This window comes from Malaclemys terrapin, chromosome 11 (genome assembly GCF_027887155.1).
Source record: "Malaclemys terrapin pileata isolate rMalTer1 chromosome 11, rMalTer1.hap1, whole genome shotgun sequence".
Lineage (NCBI taxonomy): Eukaryota > Metazoa > Chordata > Testudines > Emydidae > Malaclemys > Malaclemys terrapin.
In genome coordinates, this window is record NC_071515.1 from 38,776,002 (window position 1) to 38,801,227 (window position 25,226).

Sequence of the window (25,226 nt, forward strand, 5' to 3'; positions counted from 1 at the left end):
TCTACCAGCTTTATGTGGCACTGTGAGGGCTGAACTATGTGCCAATGAATTATGACTTTCAGTGAGATTTAGACTCATAAATATCTCACTGTTGAAAATGGGATTTAGGCTCCTAAATCATATAGATGCATTAGAAAATTTGGCCCAGAGTTCCTTACAGTCTCAGAACATTGGACTAGCATTAATTAACTAATCCTCATACAATATCACTGTGAGGCAAGGAAGGATTAACCCCATTTTACAGATGGAGACTGAGAAGTTACCAAAGGCCTCCGAGCATGAATCTGTGATGTAACTGTAAGGAGGGTACATGAAGTAGTAAATAACTACATTTCCTTGGGTATAAAAGATCTGTTTTTCCCCTAAGATTTACTCCAGTGCAAAGCTGCTCTTTCAGGACATTAATGTATGTGTATATCAACAGCATATTACTATATTATTGTAACTATATCAAGAAAGAATAAATTTAATTATAGGGTAAATGTGATGCTGCTGTTCCCAGACTCCAGTTCTGTAAAGTGTTATGCACAGGTGAATGATTCTGAAGTCTGTGTAACTCCTGCTGAAATAAGTGAATGCTTCAGGTGTAACTCCCTGCAGGATCAGGATCAGGCCTAAGGCTGGAATCATAGAATATCAGGGTTGGAAGGGACCTCAGGAGGTCATCTAGTCCAACCCCCTGCTCAAAGCAGGACCAATCCCCAGACAGATTTTTACCCTAGTTCCCTAAATGGCCCTCTCCATGACTGGGTTTAGTAGGCCAATGCTCAAACCACTAAGCTATCCCTCTGGATCAAGCACTTCTGTAGTTCACAAGGACTCCCATACTTACCAGAACAGCAATCCAAAATGACCAGAGCAGCATGTTCTCTGCAAACCCCCATAGTCCTACACCCTGTATGCTCTTACCAGTCTCCCTAGCTGGATCCTAGGTCACTTTATTTACACTTGATCACTTTTGTGCCAGTACTTCATGGGAGGCAAACTCACTGTCATTCCACATGGCGGTTTTTTCTCCTTTACTCTTAAAATTAAAATAAAACCAAGTTAAAATGGAATATGGCTATTATCTAATTGTTTTCCTTCCTCACAGATTTTGTTGCAAAAATTTTGTGGTGTGAAAGGGGCTGAGGTAAATTGCATTATATCAGGGCTGCAATATCCCAGAGAGCTAGGAATATCCCAGGTTTTGAGACCTGATCTAGTGTGCCTTTCAATATTACCCAAACAGGTGTTTTCTCCCAGGGTTTCTAGAAACCTGCAGCCTCTGTCCACTTGAGCCAGTAAAACTGAAACAGGCTGGCTGAGTATATATATGCACCTTAAAAACCACCCTGAACCAGACCCTGGGACTTGTCACCACCCTGCCCTTCCCAGGCCCCTAGCCTGAGTCTTCCTCTTCCCCCACAGCTGCTCACACCCTGTGCATACCTCCCTAACACCGTAACCATCCTCTGCTGCTCCCTGCCCCTGCTGGTGCCTCAGTTGTCCCCTGTTTTCACACTGGCAGTTTAGTCGCCCTAGCTCTGTTTGACACTGCAAAGTTGAGAAAGAAAAGGTGGGTGAGAGAACCCCTTTTATTGGACCAACTTCCGTTGGCGAGAGAGACAAGCTTTGGAGCCATAGGGAGCTGAGCGATGCACAGCTGGGGGAGGTGAGAGATGTATTCCCTGCCTGCAGCTGCTGCATGCTCAGAGCCAAAGGGCAGAGTTTGGGAGAGGGGAGATTTTCCAGGTTTGTTTCCTGCCCCCCAAAATCAATCAGTGCCTGCCTGCCTGCTTCCCTCCCCAGGGCCCAGCCACAAGTGGGTCGGTGCTGTGTGCCCCCCGTCCCTGAGCTCAGGCTAGCAGGGCCTGCTTGGAGGCTGGGGATGGGGTGGCACATGAATTCCCTGTTGCTATGGGAACTCACGCAGTCATCCGCAGACTGGTCTGGGAGGCAGGAGAAGGAGAAGCCGGTCATGTGGTGAAGCAAGATGGCTCCCGGAGCCTGAAGGCTGCAGTGTGAGTGAGTGGGTGGGGGGGCGGAGAGTGAGTACGGGCTGGCACTGTCTATCATAGCCATGCATTCATCACTGAGGCAACAGCTGCTGCGGCTGCTCGCTGCCCCTTTCTCTGCGCTGCACTCCTGGCTTCTGAGCCAGGGAGAACTAGCTCAGCAGCCCCCCTTGGGTTGTAACTCCCCACTGTCTCCTGTGCGCATCGCAGCCGCAAGTGGCTTTCCCTGCTGGGCTTCTGACAACACTGTGTCTAACTTTTATTGCAGGGTTTTCTGCCTGCCCCTCTGCGCCCAGCTGATGGGAGAGCTCCTGGGCCAATGCCCATTCCGTGCTGTCTGACCAGCCTTGACGTGATCCTGCGACTTGGCGCACCTTTACAATGGCCCTAACCTTGTTTGGTAAGTAAAACCCGTCTTTACACGTAGGGCTCCGACTGGCTCATCCTGCTCCCAGGAGAAAGCAGAGTGGGTGGGGGTATGTCTGTGGCTATACAATAATCCTGGGCTGTCTGACGTTCCTTATACAGGGATGATGGCTAGCAAGATAAGGCTGGTCTCTCCCATTGTTTCCCAAGGCAGAGCCTATGGGCGTGTGCTCCTTCTGTTAATTTCAGGCTTGTAAAGTAATAGCTAGCTACAGTTATTGGGCACTGCAGTATTAGGCTACAGATATTCTCAGGCATGAGCCCTCTAGTTACACATCACCTTATTATTACTATAAAGTTGATGGTTTTGCAAAAGAAAAATACCCTCCCCCCAGTTAGTTCTTTATAGCCCAAAAGCTTTTACTACTGTGCTGTGCGCAAGACTAGCTACTGAGATAGCTCAATGCCATGGACATTGCACTGAAAGTATATTTGAATGGTAATATAAATAAAAGTTATGCTGCTTTAAAAAGTGCTCTACTGGCAAGAGGAATTGTACAGCAAAATGATGAATTAGCTAATGAGACAACCCCTGTTCTTCTGGGAATAGCTCTGTATAGTGCTTAATTGCCCATAACAATTAGATGTGTTTCTATAATTATATTTAATAATACAAATTCAAGAAAAAATACAGTATCTAGAGGTTATGAATGTTGGCTTTGAGTCTTTTTATAACATTAGACAATGTGTTGGAAAACAAAATTTAAAGACTACAATTTTAACTGTTGAACATGTGGTTTCTCTTAAATAAGATTGTTAAGCTTTATTGTGCATGTTACTTATTTTGCAATTAAAAAGGTATTGGGCGGCACAAAGTCCATTTACCTAATTATGCTAAAACCAGCAATACAAAGGAAGCAAAAATTAATATGATTAATATTAACATAATATTAATTGGAACCAATTTCATTGCTCTCATAAACAACTCATGGATGCCTCTTAATTCAGAAGTGCTTTCCAGTAAGTAATTTTACATAATTACCATTTATGTGAAGTGTGTTTCTAATGTTTTTTTTACTCCTTGTGTAAATAATTTGTTTCGATTTATGACTCTGAGGTTAGTGCAAAGTCTTATAAGTATCAGACTTGATTCTTCACTCTTTCTGATTATAATTATTGTAGTATATTGTACCCCCTGAAGACCAAATGCAGCATGTGTACTGAACAGTTCTCGTCAGCTGAAGTCTAGCTGGTATTGTATTTAGCTACAGTGTTGTCATTTGAATTTATATTTCCTGTTTCAATCTTTTAGGATGCCCAAGATTGTAAACCAAAACAGCTGAAAATGGAACAAACAGTAGGTCCTGATATTGCCGCTGAGGCCTTGTGGTGGACACCTGTGCCTATGCAGAGTCCCACTGACTTCAGGGGGCCTCAGTGTGGGCGCAGGGGTCTTACTCGGTGCCAGTTGCAGGTTTCGGGCTGAAGTCCACTCCTTTGCCAATGCAGGATATAGAGACCAAATAGCAATTTGATGTTTATATGCTAATATTATTGTATATATTAAATTATATCATTAGGTAATTTACCTAACAGAGAAAGAGATGGCAGTTGTACTAGACAAACAGTACTAGACAAGTGTCACAGTTATTCATAAACATTAATAAAATCAAACAACTTTTACACTGTGCAGAAAATAGAGCTACATTATGAACCTTTTACTTATATTGGTGAGAAGTTATACAGGTAGTTCCATCACAGTCATAATCTGACTGTATAATTAATTACAAATAACCAAAACAAATACTGAAGTTAACAATAACAAAAAAGCACTTCTTAGTCATCTACAAGTTGGTTTTTCCCTTCTCTTCTTGTTTTATTTCATGTATGTATTTTATGTACTAGATGTGATGCTGCTGCTCTTTTTTTAAATAACAATGTAAATTACAAAATAAATAGACTTGATAGTACATAGAAAAGGTCAAGTTCCTCTATCATGAGTTTTTTGGATGGACCAGTGCCATTTAGACTAACAAGAATGAAGAAATGTAACGTGAGGACTTCTACTCTGTCCTCAGTGCATTCTGTTGTGTCTAGTTTTTAATAATATCTTGCACCAGTTGAAGACTCCTGCAGATCCTTAGCTGGTGTAACTTGTCATATCTTCATTGACTTCACCCCTTTAAAAAGCACAAAATGGGGAATAAAAAAATCACAATAAAATTACGAATCAGCCCAATAGATGGTAATAAATACAAATGATTCCTCTGAGGAATGGAAAACAAATAAAGTTCTTCTTCATTGCTGGCAATTGTTAATGCAGGGATGTGAGTGAAAATGTAGATAAATGCACAAAATATGTGCAGTGTGGCTGCAATATAGTTGTTGTGAGACACAGAACTTTGAATTTGTTCATGTAAATCTCAAACAACTTTTATTCACTTTTTTTTGCATTCACCTTTCATGTTGTTTCTTTCTGACTATTTAAAGAACCCTGTTGATTGTACTGTGAATGAAATACATTATCTCTCTCTCACATACATTATATTAGAGTACAAAAAAAGTTGGGCTTGTTTTAAATTATGCAAAAAGGAGAAGAAGACTAAGGGTTTGTTGACAGGGGAAAGTTTTACCAATTGTACTGGTATAATTAAACCAATACAGTTATACTGGTATAATTCCCTGTGTTGATGATCTTATTCCGGAATAAAAAGTGGCTTTTATTGGTTTAGCTTAAACGACTTCAAAAGCAACATAAACTAAACTGAAAAGGGCCTCTTAAGCTGGAATAGAAGTGTCCATACACACAGTTATACCAGTTGAAATTCACACCTTAGCTTATTCCAATATAATTTTCCCTTGTAGAGAGATGTTTAATTGTGGATTTACACATTCAAATATGCAGTAATCTCATTAGTGCATTTCTTCTAATGCAGTATCAGTATATCACACATTCAGTCTGGGGCTATGTATGCCAGTGTGTAGTTCATTGTGTGCTACACAGCATGCAAAAATTAGAAATAAACAGCTATATCAGTTTAGGGGGAAATCCACCAAGTCTGCTAGATCCTTTCCAATGCCAGCTGGAAGGTGTGTATGTTTAGGAAGATTTAGTTATAATGTTCCCTCTCTCCACTTTTAAGATTGTATTATCTAATGATTGCTTAGATGGGGTACAGGGAACTGGGACAGCAGACTATGGTGGCAAGGGCATCTAATGTTGTCAAGGCTAATTCCCTACTCTGGCACTTCGAATGCAGAAGATGGGAGCCCGCAAGGATTCTAAAAATTAATACTGGCCACTCCAGGCTTGTATTAAACTCCCAAGTTTACAGCTTTTCTCTGACCTGATATTGGTAGATGCGGCCACCACCCAATTGCAGAACCCCTTTGAGAGCCCAGGAAGACGCATTTGGGAATTCCTTCCTGTGGGTACCCTCAAGCTCGCTCGCTCGCTCTCTCTCTCTCTCACTCACTCACTCACACACACACACACACACACACACACACACACACACACACACAAGCTGAGAAAGTGGGGGGGGGGGGAGAGAGGAAATCAGCTGTTGCTACCAGCTAATTAAACATGTGCACAAACCTCTGAAGACACAAATCCAATTCTGTTCTTTAAAAAGGTAAATTTTATTAATAAAAAAAAGAGAAACTACACCTGGGAACTCAGGCTATTGCTAGATTTTAAAAGAGGAACTACAAGGATTAAGCACACAGAATAGCTTTCTTGAGGTCAAGCTTAAAGGTTACAAACAAAACAAAAGCACCTGGGGTTAGCAGAGAGGAATCCACAAGCCATAAAGAAATAAAAGGGATAAACCTAATCCCTTCTTCCTAGACATTTCCTGATCTTCTTTCATATCTGGGGTTTTACATGAGTAGTTTCTAGGTATGATACTGATGATTTTTTCATACCTGGCCCATCTTCTTACAGCATAGCTCTGCCTTGTCCACCTTTCCCCGGGAGAACAACAACAGACAGACAAACAAAAGGAGAGTTGTTTTTTAATTTTAAAAAGTTCTAACCTTCCCACTGGCTCTTTCGGCCAAGTGCCCGCTCACTTCCTTTTACCTATGCATAGCAGTGAGACTTTTGAACACTTTACAGGTAGAAGAATTAGAGAACAGCTACTAAGAGGGATTTTATAGCTACTGGCTGGCTGGGTATCCATAAAAGGGAGCTACCCTCCCCCCTTCATTTATCTCAAGTGTGTTGAAGGTTAAGAAAGATATGTAGCTTCTAGGGATAGGAATAGATAGGAGTGGTGACCAAGCTTTGTCCCCATTTTCACTTGCCAAGTGGGGAGTGCCCTGACATGTACCTTCCTCCCTCCATGTCTTTGTCACCACATTGTAATGTAATGTAATTACTATAATGTGCTTGATGGGAGCTGCACCTGAAGACCACTTGGAAAGTTCAGCTGGAGCAGAACATGGCTGCCTGCATGTTAAGCAGTGTTAACCTTCTGCTCCATGATCTGCTTGGCTTCTTCTTTGTTTCCCTTTGCAGTTTATTGTGTTGCTTTTGGCCTTTAAAACGTTAATTATTTGGATGTTGGTTACCCTAGAAAATACCTCTCTCCTTATGCCCATACAATGGCAGTCATGATCATCTGAGGTGCTCAAGTCACAGTTGCCTAGTTTGAATGCTGCCAGGGCCTGTCCATTTCTGCAGGCCTTCCTGGGGAAGGTGGGAGATTTGATAGACTGTGGAGTGGAAGGGATACAGGATGGCTTTTCCAGATGGGGAGGGGCTGCCAGCAGAGAGGCTGCGCTCAGGTCAAAGAGAACATGTAGGTTGTTGACTACTGGAAGAGAGCTCTCAGTTACTATGCTAACGCCACAGTGAAAGAGGATTGAAAGTCTGTCACAACGTTTGTTGGGTGAAAAATAGAGATCTGCCTGAATTATTTGTTGAAAATAATAGATCTGATTAATTCATTACTTTCATGTGTTAATTACCTCCCAACAGTTGGTGAGTTTTAGGAATTTGTTAGCTGTTTGTTCTACTGTTCAACAAAAAGTTAGCGTAAACTTTCATGAACTGATCAGTATACATATTTGCTATTCATGATCTGCTATTTACTGCATGTTACTAGTCGCCCACTGCCCCTGGTATGGTTTCAGTTCTCTGATTGGATGACTTAAGCTTCATTTAAAGGAAGCAATGATTGTACTTTGAAAATAATACGCTTTTATATTCTGTCTATTTCAATGATTGCAAATTTCCCTTGATTTTTTTATGAATTTGTGTACTTTTCATAATGGCTCATCAGCTCTCTTGTGCGAATAAAAGAAAATGATTCTAATTGGCCATGAGAGCTCTTCTAGCATGAAGATATTTGCAAATATGATTCATACTTGTACTCGTGTTCTTGCTGTTTGTGACTGGATCTGCTTACCCCGCACTAGCCCAAACAGGGTTAAGCCCATATTATTGACAGCAGAAGTCCCGCCTCCCCGGCGGGACTGGGCATGCTACAGATGCTCTAGCAGTATAAAGGGAGGAAGCACAGTTCATTCTGGGCTGGAGGCCACAAGGGAAAGACCTGTCTGGGAAGCTCCTGCAGAGGGCCAGGCACAGCCTCTGACGGCGCCGGGAATCAGAGCTTCCCTGGGCCTGCTTGAACTCCGGTGACTGGAGGAGCCACAGGAGACAACCGGCCCAGCTGACCATGGAGAATTCGAAGTCTCATGGGAGACCCCAACGCGGACTCTGGTAGGAAGTGACCCAGGGAAGGTGACGGAGTGGTACCTCCCACCCGGGAAACCTCAGCTTGTTTCAGTAGGACCCTCCTGCTGAGTCAGTGGCAAGTTGCTACGCCCTGGGTTGGGGCCTGGGCCCCCCCCATCAGGGCCGCCACACTCCTTGGTGGGCGCCCCATCCCTATAGACTCTGGCTGTTAGGCCACACTGTCCTGCACCTAAGGGCAAAGCTATCGACTCTGGCCACTAGGCCGCGCTGCCCTGCACCTAAGGGCAGCTCTATAGACTCTGGCCGCTAGGTCATGCTGCCCTACGCCTACGGGTGGCTCTATAGATTCTGGCCACTAGGCCACGCTGCCTTGATCCTAGGGGCATAAACCGTCACACTAGTCATGAACAATGTGGTGGATAAAATCTCTTGAGTGATTAAGAAATAAAAGGGATCAAGTGATGCACCTTTTATCTTGTGAAATGCTCACATTCTATGGTCATGAGCATCTCAAGCGTGCCTACCGATAAATGACATGAGAGATTGAGCCGTGTTTAAAGTGCCCAGAAGGGTTATTTAAAATGAGGCTGGACAAGGACAGATTATAGAGAATTGGGAAAGATATCAGATGAAAAGGAATTAACAATGATGCCATTATAAGGAGAAAGAGTGGTGGGGAAACAAAATCAAATGCAATATTTGTCCTTTGACTAGGGTGTCCAAAGACCATTGAAATCCAAATATTATACTACTTGCCAACCCTAGTTCAATAGACTGAATTTTACAGCTGTGCCGTTAAAAGTTGTGTAGTATAACCGCTGTTTGTCGGCTCTCCTGCTGACAAAAAAACTTCTACCCCCAACGAGCAGTGCTGTTCACACTGGCACTTGTTGCAGCAAAACTTTTTTCTTTCGGGGGTGGGGGTTTAACACCTCTGAAAGACAAAAGTTTTGTCGTTCAATTGTCAGTGTAGATATAGTCTAAATAGTATGTCTTCCCCATGAAAGATCACTGGAAGAAAGATGAAGAAGGGCTTCATGTAGGGATGCATGAAGGAGGAAAACAGAGTATGTTGCAATCCAAATTGGTCTCTTTTTTGTAGTAATACTTGTCCAAGAATCTCAAAGCATTTTGCAAAGGTGAGTAAATACCATTATCCTCATTGCACTAAGGCCTTGTCTATACTAGAAGTGTTGCACCAGTGTAAATAGATTTTAAAGCAATCTAATTAAACTGGCACAAATCTATAAGGTAGATGCACTTAAACCTATTTAACCTAAGCTATTTTAAGGAAGGGTTAAATTGGTAAATTTCTGACACAAGCTAAACTGATTTAAACAATGTTTGAATGGTTAAAGGCCATTTGCATGATGGTTTTCACTGGTTTAAATTGATTTATAATCTATTGAGTTACATCAGGGCAATGTTTCTAGGATAGACAACGTCGATATTTAATTTTTTAAAACGGCTAATAATGAAAATGCTTCCTAAAACACAAATAAAGAGTGTTATGAAAGCAAAACTTGGGAGTATTCTTCTCTACAGCCTCAGTAGCTGGGGCTTGGGATGGAAAGTGAGTCCCAATACTGAGAATCAGAAGATTCTTTTCTCTCAGATGCTGTGCTACTCTTCTCTAATTTATAGAATCTAATGAAGCAAATAAGGACAGTAACCTTGAAGGGATTTTGCTGCCAGTGCAATCTCTGAAAAAAATCAAAAGGGAAACACCTGCTTAGGAACTTAGAAAATAAAACAGATCTCTTAACTGATACAGTGGTATCAATTGATCATAAATTTGGAGCACTGAACACTTTATAAATGAGGATTTTAAAAAAATGCAGTCATGGCTTCTCAATTTAGCATTCTTAAAATTTTGGTTTAATACAGTAGCTAAAAATAATTCAGGACTTCACTTTAAATATTGGAGAAGAATCTTTGAAGTGGCAGTCGGAGTTCAGGATTACCTGATGAAGATTGATGAGATTGGTTCAATAATGTGTACAGGTAGTTAATAAAGAGAGGTTTTAGAATTGAATTCAGTGATGGAGGTCACTGTAGAGAGACTTAATAACATTATTTGTTGAGTCCAGTTTGTGTGTGCTCGATGCTGTAGAGGACCATTGTTGTCCTACCAGGTAGCAGGTGAAATACCTGAAGATGAACCAGAGGGTGGAGCAAGAAGTGATGAATCCAAATCCAGTAGTGGACGTTCCCCTTCCATTACTGTTACTACAATCAATTTTTCCCCAGCTGTCTGGCTTGTGGTTCTTGCCGACACACTCAGGGCCCAACTGATTGCCATATTCGGTGTTAGCCAATCTGACCAGGGGAAAATGTATTCCTGAGACCCTGGGGAGTTTTAGCCTTCCTCTGCAGCATAGGGCGTATGTCATTTGCTGATTTAAACTAGAGTGGATTGAAGTCGTTAATCATGATATGAGGACTTGAGTAACTAAACCAAAGGTTATGGGTCTATTACAGGAGTGGGTGGGTTTAGTTTCTATGGCTTACAATGTGCAGGAGGTCAGACTAGATGATCATGATGGTCCGTTCTGGCCTGGAAGTAGGCTGTGCTGCACATGCATGTATGGCTAACTTAGCTGCATGGGGTGGAATTTTCAAAAACACTCAGGGCTAGCCTACACTGGCAACACTAAAGCGCTGCTGTGGCAGCGCTTTAACGTGGCTTGTGTAGTCGCGGAAGATCACTGGGAGAGAGCTCTCCCAGCGCTCTAAAAAACCACCTCCACGAGGGGCACGACTCCCAGCGCTGGGGCACTGTTTCCACTGGTGCTTTACAGCGCTGAAACTTGCTGCGCTCAAGGGGGTGTTTTTTCACACCCTTGAGCAAGAAAGTTGCTGCGCTGTAAATTGCCAGTGTAGACAAGCCCTCAGTGCTGGCCTAACTGCTCTGCCCCTGAAATCAATAATAAAGCTCCCATTGAGTTCAGTGAGAGCAGAGTTAAGCCAATGCGGAATGCTTCTGAAAATCCCACCCCTAGTGAACATGTATATCTTGTCAGGTGCACACTGAATGAAGCCGGGTTCCACAGGACCAGAGCAAAGCAAAGCAAAATGAGCAAAGGGAGCTTGACTAGCACCATTCACTCCTCTTATTCAATAATCTAGCAACTCCGTTGTATCATTTTTTTTTAATTTTTAAAAAAACCTCTTACATGAAATAAAAACTATATAAAATAGAAACCTGAGAAATTCCATTTAACCTACAAAAATAAAACATTTAAAAGCAAGAAAATGTCTTGTTACGAACCTAAAAGTTTCCACTGCCTGCACGATGATATGCAGATACATTCTAATCAAGCACAGAGAATACTTCTTTCATCACAACACCAACGGCTTTAACTCTGACTTAAAATAAATACTGTCTTCAGTAATAAGCTCAAATATAAACCCAGCACAACGCTTTTTGAAGAGTATACATTGACATATACACGCATAACTTATGACACTCATTAGCCCCAAAACAAGTCCATAGACACATCATTTTTTCCAAAAAGGCATTGTTAAAGTTTTCTTTGCTCTCCATGTCAGGTTAGTCTTAGCTGCTCCACCTTGTGGCCATAGACCATATTGACTGCTCAGCAGACTGGCTGAGTTAGCTGCCGCTAGCTGCCACTAGCCAACTGCTAGCCAGGAATGCAGTTGTGCAGCTATTGGAAGAGCAGAAGGAATTCCCACATGTAGTGAGAAACTGATCTGGTGTCTAATTAAAAATCAAGGGATCCACAGATGAGTATTTCACAGGTTTTAAGAGCTAGTTGCAGGAAGGGCTGTACGTACCTTGTGATTTTTAGAAAAAACAACTAACAAAGTTTAATCCTCTGGAGAGTTTGCATTTTTCAAGGCTGTCTTTGCAAGGAAAAGAGCTGTAAACTCACTGAAAAAATAAACTAAAGATGTGGTTAGCTTTGGTGTGTTAAAACAGTCAAAATTAAAAACCCCTGGAGGCTTCTGGCTGTAGCTCCTCCGGGCCTCACCCACCCACCCTGGCAGTTACAAGATGACTGATGAAAAGAGAGTGATATGGCAGCTTGTATTTTATGTTCAGCCAAGTTAACAGTAATTCATCTCAGTGTCATCCCCAAGAGTTCAGTTGCTATATATGGCAGTATAGTGGGGCAGCGTTGCAGATTCCAGTCCTGGGTGGGGGTTGTCCACATCAGAGTGGAAAGTACAGTAGAGTCTCAGTCAGGGAGGTCTGCATAGTGTCTGAGAGCTCTGGAGCTGAGGTGACAGCTTGGACTGGTCAGAACCCTTAGTTAGGATTTTATTTCACTATAAGCAAACACTGATATGACATGAGATGACATGGTCTCATCTTTCATGTAAGCAAATCCACATTCTGGGGACTAGGGGGCAAGGAATTGGAACACTGCACCCTCTGGCCTCAGCCCATAGCAAGCTCTGTATCCCTGTAGCAGATTGCCCTAGTAGCAGCAGGCTTGGCCTTGATCCCACAAGCAGTTCTGGGCACCAGCATGACGCCTATCACCAACAATGAGGTTCTGTAAAGATGCATGGGTCTGTTTGTGTAGAGCACTTTGTGGGATCAGCACCTTTGTTTGGTGATTAACACAAATGATGAAAATGCCTCCGTGCCTGGCAGCATTGAATGTCACCGTGCAGAATGCCCTTTCACCTCTGCCCCAAATTAGCTCGAGCTGGGGGACATTGTGTGGGGAACCAATAAAATGTAAGAAGATGTGTAAATTAAGTCACTGATCCTGAAGGGGTGGCAGCTGTGTCATTTTTCTTTCAATCTTTTGTTTGCTTTTGTCCTTTCCCTTTATTTTCCTGTCCATTTTCTTCTCTTCCCTTTATCAATTCTCTTTTATTGCCTTGCAAGCCAGAGAAGCCCATGGCTTCCTTCTTACTGACAATCTTTTCCTTACCTTGCTCCCTTTCTCCTTCAGTTTCTTTCCCTCTCTCCTTCCTGCTTCCTTCCTTGTCAGTGACTGTGCTAGGTGACCTTCCCCAGCAAACAGTTTTAAAAAACGGGGTCTTTTATCAGGAAGTGGCTGCCCCAGGGTAACTTATTAATGGGAATTTCCAACTTCAAAAGTGAAGGCAATTAACTTCTCCTGCTAAATACCTTGATTGCCTGTATTGGATTCCCACTTCTGACTATTGGTACATCAGGGGTCAATTAAACATACATAGCCCATTCATCATTTGGACACAGGAGTACCCCATCACCCAAATGGCTCACTAATTTAAAAATATAGCAAAAGAACCCTCTGCCCAGTGCTGGAGCAATGGAAGAGGGTTACCAGGATAATTCCTATGGTGCAGGGAGCATGGAGAGATCCAGAATAGGGAGTAGTAATAAGCATAGGATTCTTACTGCAGCATAATCTAAGGTTTACATCTCTGATTCTCACCTGGCAGGGTATAAGCAGGTCTCCTCGATATCAGACTATATCTGATGAGAGTGCAGTCAAGAGTCTTTGTAAAAAGTCAACAGGCATTATTTGTTAGGCCCAAAATTTGATCTTCCAGATTTTTCTTCTATGTTTATAGAATCCATAGACCTAACTCACTATTTAATGGTTTATTGCAAAGATCAATCTTCCTTCCTGAGAGGAAAAAAATTAAAGTTTGCAGCTCATAAGCAACTCTACAGTAAAACAAGTGTCCATGTAATGGAGGAAGTATAACCTGAGCAAGGAATCTCATTTAACTGATTTCACTTTCAGGTTACCAGGGAATAGTTACATCTTTTTATGATTATGACAATAACCCTTTGAGTGTCCTTTTTTAATAGCAGCAGTCATCTATCTTGAAGTAAAATTGAGCATTTTTTTTCTAATTAAAAGCAACATTTATGTTTTGAAAGAATCCGATCTGGGGGGAACTAAAATGTTGCAATGAGTGTTATTTAAATAAATAAATAAATAAAATACAGAGGAAAAATACAGTTCAATTTCAGCCCAAATGATATGTAAAGAATTATGTTGGTTATTTACTTCATGAAGAAGACCCTCGCTGGTGCAACAACTATTAGAGAGAGAAAGATAACTGTCCAAATGAAAATTACTACTGAAAAAAATAAGGAAATGAAAAATATTAATGAACTATAAGTTTCTAATATGGAGAGTCAGAGATACTTTGAGATTGCTTTAGTAGATTTCATATTGGAACCCTTAAAAGTACTACCAGGAGTCTTTAACAGCAGTGAGGGGGGAAAAGACTTTATTTTAAACGCTGGTATTTTTGTTGGCACCAGGTAGAATAAACCTTCCTGTCTGTTAGCTTTTATAGGTACAGAATTCCAAAGGCTACTCTGAGGGTCTGTACTTCCCTTTCTGGTAACCCCAGCATATGAATTTAGTTGTAACATTGCTTTAATATGACTGCCAGTGGGATGTTGAAAGCATTTCAGTCTGCACACTGATATCCTAAGTATAACTAAGAAAGTTGCCAACACAGTGGTCCAGTCCTGACCAAACTGTAAAGCAGAATTGTTAAGGGCTATGAGTCCCCAGTGTGGCAAGCTAACCAATGTACATCAGAGTACCTCTATTTGTAATATTTATTAATACTACAGGTTATAAAAAGCCCCCAAATCAAACTTGGAAACTATATTAAACAGAAGAAGTCAGAGACTAACTTACCACTGTTTTTCCATATATTGCACTTTATATAAAGTAGGGTGAAAACACTGGAGAAAACCCTTTGCAGAACCCTCTATTCTGCACTCAGGTATTTCAAAAAACTGACCATAACAGCTAGCTCAGAGCTTTTCATCGTAGATCTCATTATACCCATTTTACAGTTGGGGAAACTGGGTAACAGAGAGGAAAAATGACTTGCCTAACATTGCCCAGCGGGCTGGGGCAGAGCTGGGAATAGAATCCAGGTCTCCTGAGTCCCGCTCCAATGCCTTAGGCACTGGTCTCTCTCTCTCTCTCTCTCTCTCTTTCTCTCGGAACCATAGGGTTCCATAGAGAAGCCTGAAGAGCATTTTTCTAAGGGTTTGTTGACTCTTCTGGTGTCAGACTTGGTCTGTAGGATGTAAAGTACACTATGCTTCTATTGTCTTGTTCCTCCCTTCCCCCATGAGCGTGCAGCAGCAACCTCAGAGGGGGCTGACAGGAGATAATACTGTTTGGAGCTGTATTAACTTTGCACCCTGTTTCTGCATAGCAATCTGGTGGCTCTGCAGGGGACCCTGATGCAAAGCATGGCTACTTCTTTTCCCTGACACCTTTGTCCACGTCATTGTTGCAGGAATGTTCCAGAAAGTTTTATTCAATCATGTAGATATGCCAGAGGACTTTCATTTCAACCCATGTTTTTGATCCACCAGGTGCTGCAGTTTTGTATGTGTTTCTGAAGCACAGCCCATGCTGCTGACTGCAGTTGTGAAGGAGCTATTTATAAGGATCAAAAACGGAGTTTAAAATGCAGAATGAATTCTTTTGTATGGAGAGGTTGTATTTCTAGTGAATTATTAGACTGACTAGGACTGGTAGTCAGGAGAATGCCCTAGCCTGCTGAGTGACCTTTGCCAAGTCATTTCCCCTCTCTGTATTTCAGTTTCCTGTAAAACAAAGCTAATGAATCGGACCTCCTTTTAAAGTGCTTTGAGATCTATCGATGAAAAGTGTTGTGTTGGCGCTGGGGGTGTTCGTCTTTTCTCTTTAGATTGTAAGCTTTTCAGGGCAACGACTGCATCTTACCATGGGTTTGTACAGTGCCTAGTGCAGTGGGTCCCAGCCTCATGTAGTGTGTGCAGGTGCTACTGGAATGTAATAATGATCATATAAAATTTTCTGTTCAAAACTCTACCACGATTCTCGCGCCATGCTTCCTTATTTTAAAAAAGGAAATAAAATCTAAGTTCTCATTACTCAGACCAGTCTGTCTTTCAACTGACAATAGAGGGAAAAATTACTTGAAAATGGAGAGGAAAAGAAACAAGGTGAATTCAACTTTAAAAAAAAAAAGTGGAAGTTACTTAGGAGGGAGACTTGCAGGTTGAATTCAAGTGTCAATCATGCTGAGTCTTTCCTCTAGCTCTGCCTTTCCTTCTGTGCAGGGACAGATCTCTGTCTCCCACTTTTCCTCCTAAGTGCTGTTCCTAGTGTTCCCCAGCCAGGAGGAGCTCTCTTCTCGTTCACAAATGTACAGAAAGAACCACAGTCAGCTGGAGAGACTGAGAAACCCTCACTCTCCAAAGCACTTCAGAGCTGGTACCCTGGCTTCCAAACAATCATTTGTCTATTGCATTAGTCTGACTACAAGCTTCTGTGATGCAAGAGGCCCCAGAGCACGGTTTTTACACTGACCAGAGTGCCTCTACCGGCTCCTTTCTCTCTGTGTGTAGTTTTTGCAAGTAGAACAGCTCTTTGCTAGTGCAACAGAGAAACTAGCTGTGGGGAAAGAGATTTAGAAAATTGTGAACCTGGGGTAGCTATTGTTAAGGTGACCTGTAAAACACCATCTCACTCAAATCCATCATCACTAAGGGCTTGTCTACACTGGCAATTTACAGCACTGCAACTTTCTCGCTCAGGAATGTGAAAAAACACACCCCTGAGAGCAGCAAGTTTCAGCGCTGTAAAGCACCAGTGTAGACAGTGCACCTGAATGATGATGGATTTGAATGAGATGGTGTTTGAATGAGAGAGCTACCAGCACTGGTAGCTATGCCCTCGTGGAGGTGTAGACTAGCCCTCAGTCTGGTGAAAGGAATTAATATATTGCTTCCCCTTTTATTTAGTTAGTAGAACCGGAATCGCCACAACACTGTGGTGCATTAAGTGTAAAATGATAATGAACTTTATATTCATAAACCATAGGGTAACTTAAAAGAACCTACATTATTCAGTAGATTAGGGCTCTTCTAGCTGATCTCAGATTAATCTGTCATTATGGTGAATTTTTAATAGGTTATATGTAAAAAATGTGAAGACTTAAATTTGCAAAATGACAGGGGAAAAATCTCAGTGGCTGAAGATTCAGGTGTCTGATTAAAAAGAAAGTAAACTGAAATTTAGAAATAAAAGCATGGCCATCAGGCTAACTTTCCCTTCCGTCGTCATGGAGAACAGTAGAGTAATCTGATTACTTCTCCGGGTTATATCCTTAATGGTATGGTAACCAGGTCATATTACAGGCCAAAAGTATGTCACTTGGGAATGTGTCCTTCCTGGCCATAGCATGAGTAGAGGTATCATTGTGTCAGTTCTGGACAGTGAAAGTATCAGTGCAAACCACTATTTTCATATAAGTCGTGGCTTGTATTTTTGATGAATATTTTAGAAACGGAAAACCCCATTTGTAGTAGGAGGCAGAAATCAGATATGCTCCTAATAATCTCCCGGCAATTTAGGCTAATAAAGTGCTTCACTGCTAATAAAGTGAGGGTTTTAGAGTGTGATAACTAATACACAATAGCTATCTTGCTGCAAAATCCTAGTAGAGACAAGCTCCCTTTAGCTACCTTGCAGTTAAATCTATAGAGTGTAAGGCCAGAAGAGACCATTAGATCATCTAGTCCAGGGGTGGGCAAACTTTCTGGCCCGAGGGCCACATCGGGGAATAGAAATTGTATGGCGGGCCATGAATGCTCACAAAATTGGGGTTGGGGTGCAGGAGGGAGTGCAGGCTCTATGGTGGGGCTGGGGATGAGGAGTTTGGGCTGTAGGAGGGGGCTCTGGGCTGGGACTGTGGGGGAGAGGGCGGGAGGTGGATCAGGGGTGCGGGAAGAGGTGCTGGTTCCAGCTGGGGTGCGGGCTCTGGGGTGGGGCTGGGATGAGAGGTTTGGGGTGCAGGAGGGTGCTCCGGGCTGAGATCGAGGGGTTTGGAGAGTGGGAGGAGGATCGGGGTTGGGGCGTGGGGAGAGGCTTAGGGGTGCAGGCTCCGAGCGGCACTTACCTCAAGCGGCTCCCGGAAGCAGTGGTATGTCCCTTCTCCGGCTCCTGTGCAGAGGAGCAGCCAGGCGGCTCTGCACGCTGCCCCATCCGCAGGAACCGCCCTTGCAGCTCCCATTGGAGCGTTTAGGACCCAGAGCAAGGCTATGTCGTGGCTTGTGACCAGAGCAGGGCCGAGCCACGTGGTGCAGGCGGAGAACAGGAGAAACCAAGCTGCTACCAGTGCCCAATGGGGAAAATCTTCCTCTGCAGGTGAGGACAATACTATAACCACACTCATGGTTAGCTGTGGTTGGTGGGATTACATTTTGGGAATGTTTGAAAGTTTTTCTTTTTTAGTAGTCTAAAACAACATTATAACATATTACTTTGTATTTCTTCTTCAGTCCTACTTCAGACTGTGTCCAGAATGTGTCTCAATTTTCAGGACCTGTTCCAACTTCCCAGTTGGTTGTATTAATTAAAAAAAAAAGTATCTTGTCTTCTCATAAACCTTTTCAGACTCTGACCACTTGATGAAGTTGCTGGTGAAGTTGACAGTAAGTCAGATAAGCACACCTAGTGACAAACTGCCTGCTTCTTCCACCCCAAGCCCAGGGGGAATGGAACAAAAGAAACAAGAAATAAGTGAGGTCTCTGAGCAGGGATGATTTCAGATAAATGTTTTCAGAATGTTTTTCATAGTGGAAATTTTGGCTTTTTGTTCCAATTCAAAACTTTTTTTTTAAATTCAGAATTTCCCTCAGACAGAAATTCTGGTTTCTGACCTGCTGTGATTGTTACTTTGTGCTCCTCCTCCCTGCATCTATCTGTTGTCTCTTATATTTTACTTAGATTGTAAACTCTTTGAAGCGGGGACCATCCTTTTGCTAGTTGTAGTTGTACGGACCCTATCACAGTGGAGCCCTAGCTCTGTTCAGTACTATAATACAATCTGCTTTTGGTTGAGGGTATTAAGCCTGAATTTTATTTGTATTGAGGTAACATTCTGAGGCCTCAGGTATGGGTTTGGGACCCCTTTGTGCTGAACATTGTAGTAAAGACTGTCCCTGCCCCCAAAGAACTTGCAGTCTAAGCATATGAAAACATGTGGGGGAAGAAGGCAGAGGAGTGTAACAGGCACAGCTGTGTTTGATATATTAGGTATGCTTAGACTGCTGCTTATGACCTAGCCACTGCTGAATGCTCTGTAGATGCATTAGCAGTAAAGCACAAATTGGATAAATTTTTAAATTGCTCTTCTGCTGTACAACCATTGCAAATCCTCCAGTGCTGTAAACTGAGCAAGATTAAATTCTATTTACATCAAATGTCCACAAGATGGCACTTCTCATCTTTTTACCTTTGTGTTTCAAATGTACTTTTACACTTTCAGCAGCCATTTTTAAAAATGATTTTTAGAGATTTAGAAAATATATTTAAAAATAGTTGGACAGCTGTGTTTTTATGTGCAGTGTTTTCATTGCAACTGCATAGCGGGGGGAGAGAGGACCCTAATCTCCATAAAATCCAGTTCTTACTAGACTGGAAATAAAATTAATTCTAAATTTTGTGATACTGAGACTCTTTAGTAATTTCTTGATATAATAAATATTTCAACCATTTTTTCCACATATCAAATACTCCTGTAATCAGCTGTCATTATGTATCTAGTGTTGGGAAGGGAAAGCATCAACATCTACAAAATAGCTGGTCATAGCTTGATTCTCTGTTCCCTTTGTCTTGCTGAAATCAAGAAATGAAAATATGGAAATAAACTACTGCAATCTGATCTATTAATGTACAAGGTGAATTCATTTGTTGCGATGCCAATTGTGGTAAGTCAGAAAGTATTAGAGATTTCCTCTCTCCATTATTCACTGGACAAATAGTAATCGTAGCCTGACCCTAGGAGGAGCTGTATGCCGCCTCTCCAGTTTTCTTTGGTGGGAGTTGAACACATTCACCACCCCTCAGGATCCACCTTAAATCCAGTGGAAGGCTTTCCATTGAAATCACTGGTCTTGGATCAGGCCTGTATAGAAGCTGAGATTGGAGTAATGTTATTTTTTTCCCCTAAAGCTTGATTCAATTATGTAATGTATAGCCTTCCTTAAGCCACCTCATTTCTTTAGTGTATGTAAAAGCTGTTTCTTTTCTCTTTCAAGCAGTGTAACTGCTTGTGCAGATTAGTTGGGAAATGGAACTAGCCCTGTTAGCCTTCATGCGTTTACCTCACCATTGGTTTCTGTTACTCGTTTTTACCGCAGTATTCCATTGTAGAAAGCTAACAACATTTGTTCAGAAAAGTAATAACTAGGGTACACTTGTGAAGATATAAACTATGCCACTGAAGACAAATAACTGAGTTTTGATCCCTCTAAAAACATAATGTGCAGTATATATGATTTAGTGCCATGTTACAGCTGGAAGGCCACTTTTAATTTACAATCCTGTTTTTACTGGCTCATAACTTTCCCAAAATTGCATTATATCCTTATGCTCATCGCACATGTGAATTTCTATGAGACATTTGACGAGAATCCATTCAGCTGGTTTTAGTTTATTGCTCAGATAACTGCAACATGGTTTAATTGTAAAAGTCCAAGTCTGGCATAGATGTACAGGTACAGTATTTATAAAAGATGCTGTACAAGTGCAGAGTGTTGCTAACTAGGGCCCAGACTGGAGGCAAAAGAGTTTGAATGTGGGAGAGAGTCATAGCTGACCATATCCTCCCCCTGCAGCTATGAGCAGGCAGCCAACTGTATAAGGGATGCAAAACTGCAGAATTGGAGATGAGGGCACGAATCTTTCTTTCCTCTTCTTCCTCTCCCTCCTTCTCTACTTCCTCCCATCACTGCTGGGATGAGGTGCCTGCTATTGGACTTTCTGGAAAGACTTGAGCTCAGTAGATGGACATGCTTCAGCCAAGGCTTTAGGGAAACAAACCGTGCAGACTGCTAGTGGCTAACAAGAGCTTGTCCTCTCCCCTACAACATGCGTGTGTATGTAACAGTATGGTTGGTGGAGCAGGACAGTCATATACTTACTGGCCAGCTTATACCAGAAATGCCCTCCCAACCCCCACGGTCTGCTGTAGAGGTGTGTTTTGCAGGCACAGGAGTGAGATGTCTCAGTTGTAGCCTCTCTGCATCCTGCCTCTCCCTGCTCTTTTACTGGAGCAGAACAATTTAGCCTTCCATGCACGTCTAATATGTGTATTCACAGTTACTCTTGCTGTTCAATATTTAGACATTAAAATGAATGCATGACTGGTATGTGGAATGTTCAAACAAATATTTGCTTCTGTTTGGAGATGCACTGAGAAGCTTGTTGCTTTGAGGCTCTTCTTGGTTTATCTAGGGGACCTGGATACTTGAGGAGTTGTGTTGATGCTTCAGCAAGCTTTTTAAATGTATGATCTCCCTGCCTTTGTGCCTATTTTTTTTTAAAACAAGGAAATTGTTAAAAAAAACTATGTTAAAGCAATGTTAAGAATTAGCTACTAATTGAAGTAAATCCAGAAAATTTAGCTATAACTCCTGAGCAACTACAACACCGTGACATTATACATACTGGTTATACTTGTGGACACCATTATAAACTCAATATTCACTGCCCTACATACCTGCAGAACCCAAGATACTTTCCTATAGAAAAGGAGATACCATGGTACCGCAGTCACTGTAGTGATAACAATTACTGCAAGTGCCAACAGGGACCACAATGCTTAATATACTTGCTTTCATGAATTAAAATACCAACGCTAATTTTGTATTAAGAATGTGTCTAATGTATTTCAAATTCTAAATAAAATGGAAGTGTCGTAATTAACAAAGCCATATAGTAATTTCTGAGATAAACGGGAATATACAAAAGAATAATCTTAAGGTTCTTACCCTGTGTTTCTCACAGAATTAATTTGCCATTTCTGCACTATTGGAAGGCAAAGATCTGGTATTACTGAGTCAAAGGACCATTTCTCTCTTCATTTCATGTGCCCCTGTGAAGAGCGATGAAGGTAGAGATACCTAATGCCAGAGAGATCCTTGCTCCTTGGAAAAAAATGGATGTCAGGAAAATTAAAAAAGATTTTCATTTTTGTTAGCCAAGCATAAGCTAGGCTGAAATGAACTTCTTAAACCTCTTGGTTCCAGAATTGGCTGGAGTATGATCAACAGACTCCCTGCTGGAGAGCTGATGATCTTTCTTGGTTTAGGCAGGTCTTCATGCTATGCTTATTACCCTTTGTGCCAAGACCCTGTCTCCATCTATGACCTCATTCAGACAGGATACCTTATTTTAACTTATAAGTTCTCCCAGTATTGCTAAGAGATCACATACTATTCACACAAGCCAGAGATTAACTTTTTTCCTGTCTGTCTTGAAAGTAGAGGCCATAGACCTCTTTGCTTTATTAATGTTTCCTGTGTACAATCTTTAATTAACTTACTTTTTTTTGTCTGGGAATTTAGAGGCCCTGGCTGCTCACCCCTGCCTGGCTGCAATTGAAAACATTTTCTGGTGGGTTGAGTTTCATCTTTGAGATACTGTTGGCACACTTACTCTAAAAAGAGAGAAGAAATGAAATATCCTGTTTGACTTGGCTGTCTTCTTGGTTTGAGAATGTCATCATTAAATAAATGCTTGCTGTTTTATAATAGGTCAGGTAACTTCTTGAGAACATCCCATGAACATCTTGGAGATGCTAACCAACAGACCCTCGAGGCTGAAGGGGAGTGTTCTATAAATTGTTTCTGAAAAAATGGCATACACCTAAACTGGCCATGGCGATTTGTCATAATCCTTCTAGCCACTACTCTCCAATGAAGATCTGTTCTGTTCTACTTTTCAAAAGAGACTAGAGACTGTGTGATTCAATTTTGGGCGTGATCACCCTCTGAAAAATCATGTCCCTTTAATGTGTGTCTAGCTGATCACCCAAAAATTGAGGCACCCAAACTTACTAGTCAGTTTTGAAAATTTAGGTCTAAATACCCAATCATTGATGTGCTAATAGGAATGTTGCCAGAGTAAAGCCAATCTATAACCTGAAATGTTAATGCTGTTGTATTTCTGAAGCCCACCTTGAAACAAGTGTGCTCTTCTAGTGAATGTGCCTTCTGAAATAATAGTGATGCCTCAAATGCAAGGTCTTTCTTCTCAAGGGAGTACTTGTTCATGCAGAGGTTATCAGCATTAACATAGAAGTGCCCCATTATCCTGTTGCATGGTTGTCCTTGGTGGCCCACTGTCTCTGGTTCTTGACAATAGTGTACATACACATAATAGGCAAGGAAAAACCTTTGCCCTTTTCTGCTTGTAAATCTAATATTTTTCTGAAGGCACATAGAGTTCCATGGTAACCATTACATGGGTGAATAAATTAGACAAGCTTTATCTAAAGAGATAAAAAGAACATGCAACTAAAGGAAGAAAGAAGGAAAAGAACAAAGGAAATTCTATGCTTAAATGTTAGAATTAGCTATTTATGTGTCCAAGAACCTGAAATGTTCTTGTACTGTTTTGTGATCTATATATGAATTTCTCATAAATAGCTGCCTCTAACTGGAGTCCATTCTCTCAGTGCTAGCATGTTTTTCAGATTTCACTGTCAGCCTATCACTTCTTGGCTATTTGACTTCCAATGACCTGTGGTATTTTTGTTCAATTCCTTCCTCAGTTCCATCACATTATGAAAGGAATTCTTCCTTATTAAGGAGGGCAAAATTGTCCTCTGGCCTGGAGAGGATGCATCAAGTTTTCTTCACGTACTCCTTTCCCGGTGTGCATATTCTGCCCTTGCCAATTACGTGGTGTGACAAAGTTCCTCCTCTATCTTGGTGGGTCCTGCGCTTATTGGCAAATTTTCTTGCCTCAGAGATTCACCATGTGGGTTGGGGAACAGCCCAGAGGCCTTCCCCTCTGGAAGAACCCACAGTCCAGGTCAATTGGAAGGTTTGGGGGGAACCCGGGCCCACCCTCTACTCTGGGTTCCAGCCCAGGCCCTGTGGACTGCAGCTGTCTATAGTACCTCCTGTAACAGCTGCATGGCAGCTACAACTCCCTGGGCTACTTCCCCATGGCCTCCTCCAAACACTTTCCTTATTCTCACCACAGGACCTTCCTCCTGGTGTCTGATAACGCTTGTGCTCCTCAGTTCTCCAGCAACACACCCTCTCAGCTCCTTGCACCTCTTGCTCCCAACTCCTCACTCGCACCACAAACTGAAATGAGCTCCTTTTTAAAACCCAGGTGCCCTGATTAGCCTGGCTTCATTGATTCTAGCAGCTTCTTCTTAATTGGCTCCAGGTGTCCTAATTAACCTACCTGCCTTAGCAGGTTCCTCATTATTCTAGTACAGCCCCTGCTCCGGTCACTCAGGGAACAGAAAACTACTCATCCAGTGACCAGTATATTTGTCCTCTACCAGACTCCTGTACCCCACTGGTCTGGGTCTGTCACAGTGGGCAGCCTACTATAGATTGGCAAATCTTACACCCATATCTCCAAGTCAAAGAGGAAAAAGAGGACAGCTGGACTTCTGAGAGACTTGAGAATGAGTTGAGCTAGGTAATGAGGTATGGTTGAGGAGAGATGAGAAGGTGGGATTTACATGCTGAACATGTTGGGTATGGGGGTAGGCAGATTGCAGTGGAGCTGGGATGCGCTAAAATACGGAGCAGAACCAGCAGTTAGCATGGGGTCAGGGTGGGCCTCTGCTGTGAGAGTGGAAACTGTTGAGCTCAGAAGAAAGCCAGAAGCTGGAGAAGAAGAGGTCAGAGTGCTGTTTGTGAGGAAACAGGTGAGCGCTAAGGAAGGATTGGGAATTGTCTGGAGGGCTCAAAGTTTCCTTGCCCAGCAAAGGGAGATGAGTAGGCAAATACTGGTGGCTTTGCCCCTGCCATTGAGAAGGCTAAGGTATGGTCCGTCACACTGTTGTGATTTCATGATGTGTGGGACTGGGTGGGGCCTCTGCTGCTGCTGTTCAGGGCCCTATGTTCCTCCAGTTCTGACTTGAGTTGTGGGTAGAAATAGCACTCACTTTTGAACTAGTGTGTGGAGCCAGGACCACTCCTGTCTCTCATGGCACATACACTTCTGCTGGTTTGCGCCAAAACACTGCTCTCAGGGACAGATCTGATTCTGCTCTTGGTCCAACTTAGCAGGAATCCACTACAAGATACGAGAACTGTGGACAGTGGCCTCCTCATGCTGTCCATGCTTTTAATATGTGGAAATATCCTGCACTATTTTCCCCTTACTTTATAAATG

At 42.2% G+C, this 25,226-nt stretch overlaps 1 protein-coding gene across 2 annotated transcripts in view; it reads left to right on the plus strand.

The window, feature by feature from the left end:
- Positions 1–2,128: 2,128 nt before the first annotated feature.
- The window catches only part of CHN1 (chimerin 1), a 159,322-nt gene continuing 136,224 nt past the window's right edge, over positions 2,129–25,226 (plus strand). The window contains exon 1 of one of the 2 annotated variants that reach the window (XM_054043793.1): positions 2,129–2,397. In XM_054043793.1, coding sequence (XP_053899768.1) covers positions 2,379–2,397 — 19 coding nt within the window. In that variant the 5' untranslated portion in view covers positions 2,129–2,378. The remainder of the gene's footprint in view (positions 2,398–25,226) is intronic. The other variant, XM_054043794.1, reaches the window with a different exon arrangement.